This window comes from Rhinopithecus bieti, unplaced genomic scaffold, assembly GCF_001698545.2.
Source record: "Rhinopithecus bieti isolate Rb0 unplaced genomic scaffold, ASM169854v2 scaffold_31787, whole genome shotgun sequence".
Lineage (NCBI taxonomy): Eukaryota > Metazoa > Chordata > Mammalia > Primates > Cercopithecidae > Rhinopithecus > Rhinopithecus bieti.
Window position 1 is genome coordinate 6144162 of NW_016814655.1, and position 2821 is coordinate 6146982.

At 38.4% G+C, this 2821-nt stretch overlaps 1 protein-coding gene across 7 annotated transcripts in view; it reads right to left on the reverse strand.

Moving 5' to 3' along the window:
• BTRC (beta-transducin repeat containing E3 ubiquitin protein ligase) overlaps positions 1 to 2821 on the reverse strand; it is a 219764-nt gene that overhangs the window by 136020 nt on the left and 80923 nt on the right. For 5 of the 7 annotated variants that reach the window (XM_017851812.1, XM_017851808.1, XM_017851807.1 and 2 more), the window contains exon 2: positions 2073 to 2180. The exons of the other annotated variants lie outside the window; for them this stretch is intronic. In XM_017851812.1, coding sequence (XP_017707301.1) covers positions 2073 to 2180 — 108 coding nt within the window. The remainder of the gene's footprint in view (positions 1 to 2072; positions 2181 to 2821) is intronic. 7 annotated transcript variants of the gene reach the window in all.

Genomic DNA, 2821 nt, shown 5'->3' on the forward strand with positions numbered 1-2821 from the left:
AAAAAAAAAAACCAACAAACTAGACTGGATTCTTCAATGGCAGAACCTTGTCAGTGTGATATGTATTTAAAAATATATGATACAGCCAAGCTCAGTGGCTCACACCTGTAATCTCTGCACTTTGGGAGGCTGAGACAGGCAGATTACTTGAGCTGGGGAGTTCGATATCAGCCTGGACAACATGGTGAAACCCTGTCTCTCCAAAAAAAAAAAAAAAAAAATACAAAAATGAGCCAAGTGTGGTCGTGTGCCTGTAGTCTCAGCTACCCGGGAGTTTGAGGTGGGAGGATAACTAGAGTCCAGTAGGCAGAGGTTGCTGTGAGCCGAGATTGTGCCACTGCACTCTAGCCCGGACAACAGAGCAAGACTATCTCAAAAAAAAAAAATTAAAAAGATATTTCACTTTGAAATAAATAGGCAGTCACAGGATATCAATTACTCTCCAATAATAGCAGTAATGTTTATAACGATCATGATAGAAACAGCAACCATCACTGCATGCCCTTACTATAGTATCCATTTACAGATAAGGAAATAAGGTCAGGATCATACCACTAGTGACAAAGACAGTATTCAAGACTTGATTTCGCTAGTTTTAGAATCTGCATGCTTTACTATATTGTATCTCATAGTATAAGCCAAGGAAGTTTAATATTAAATTTTGTAAAGGAAATTGAAAAACTTAAAATATTAAATTTTGTAAAGGAAAAATGAAAATCTCCAGTTTTATGATCACTAAATAGTATCACTAAAAATTAACAACTCTTAGCATAGCTTAGGAATGTGGAAAACCTAAGTTCCCCTCTTTTAGCTAAAATTTAGTCACAAGCATTCTGACACAGCCTATCTTTGAAATTCTTCTAAATAGATATGAATGACAGGTTAAAGGCAGGCAAATATTAATATAAAAACTAATTTGTTGTGTATTACTATAAAATGCTAAACACAAATTCCAAATACCTGACGTAGATAGATAAGACTCAGCCAAGAAAACAATCATGTATGGTACTCTAATCTGTAAGCAATGAGCACCAAGCTCTTTCCTACATTTTCCTCTACAATTTTCCACATTATTCCTCTATAAGTTTCTCGCACATCCTGGAACTGACATCCTGCCCTCTAAGAAAGGCTGAGGGGTCTGGGTGCAGTGGTTCCTGCCTATAATCCCAGCACTTTGGGAGGCCGAGGCAGGTGGATTACCTGGGGTCAGGAGTTTGAGACCAGCCTGGCCAACATGGTGAAACCCCGTCTCTACTAAAAATACAAAAATTAGCCGGGCGTGGTGGCGCACAACTGTAATCCCAACTATTCAGGAGGCTGAGGCAGGAGAATTGCTTGAATCAGGGAGGCAGAGGTTGCAGTGAGCTGAGATCGCGCCATTGCACTCCAGCCTGCGCCATGAAGCAAGACTCCATCTCAAAAAAAAAAAAAAAAAAAAGGAAAAAAGAAAGAAAAGCTGAGGGGAACTGGAATCTGTTAATCCATGAAACACTAGCTAGACTGTCTCAAGGTGAATACTGTACCTAAAGGTCTCAAAGGTCTTTCCACCTAGAAATTAGAAATATTAATCAAGATATAAATAAAACAGTTGTTATAAAAATATATATATTTAGTAGTATAATTACCCGGAGACACTCTGAAGAGAGCACTTTATATTTTGAGTAATCATTTAAAAAAAATAAGAAAATGTTCAAGAAACTGATTGTAATTACTTGATTGATTATACTAATTGGCTTTATGTAGGTCCAGAGCAAATATTACATACTGAACTGCTATTTATTGAGATTACTTTAAAATTTACTATCATACTTCTTCTTGATCTGAAAGCCAACAGTCAAGCTGTACTATGTCAATTTTTGTAACCAATCATGATGAAAATGTCTTAAGAGTGGATCAGTCTGGATCTACATTAAAAACTAATCATTAAAGGAGTACTGAGTGATATGAGATACAGGCAATATGAAGGAGAAAAGATGAACATAAGTAAAGCACGGGAAAGGAGGAGGAACACACTAATGAATCAGACACACACACTAATGCCCGCAAATAACCCACAGAGACAGAGAAAGTACCTGGAAAGCTGTGAGTGCGCCAGTCCCTGGGTTATACAGGCATCGCAGCGAAGGCATGCTGTCCGCCAGGCTGGAGCAGCCCAGCCACAGAGACCTGGGCATAGAGCACTGCAGAGAGAGGACAACTATGAGATGGGACAGTATGAGACAGGATGGCACAGATTACAGGAATTTTTAAGGCTTGGCTGAATACAATATTCCAGTTGCAGCTGACCTTTATGATAGAAACATCTTTAAGAAACACACTACTTACTGGTTCTAACCCCAGGGAGAAACCCAAAAGGGGCAGCAGAGGCCAACAGGCAAGGGGGAAACAGAAGAAGTTATCGCTCAAAAAACCAAACATTTAGTCAAAAAAATTTTGTCCCTATTCTTCTATGTATCAGTCTAAAGGAAATCTACTTCTTAATCCAGTTGATCAATTATTTTCCTCTATGCACCTCAACTCAGTTCCCGTAAACTCACCACAGGGTGTAATACTGAGGAGACTAAGCAGAAAGAGGAGAAGTTCACAGAAGCATTACAATATTAGGAATGGTAAATCAGAAAACAAAACACTAAAGAGGGTTTTTTTTTTTTTTTTTTTAGAAGGAAAAGAAAAAGTATTGTATCCCTATGGCTTTGACAGCAACAAAGTCTGCACAGTTTGCATACGTTTTATGTGTCTTGTTAGTCTGCCATTCATTAACCAAAATGCACAGTTACCATAGTAGCTGCCTCTTCATCTTTCCAGATGGATTAGGGGTGTG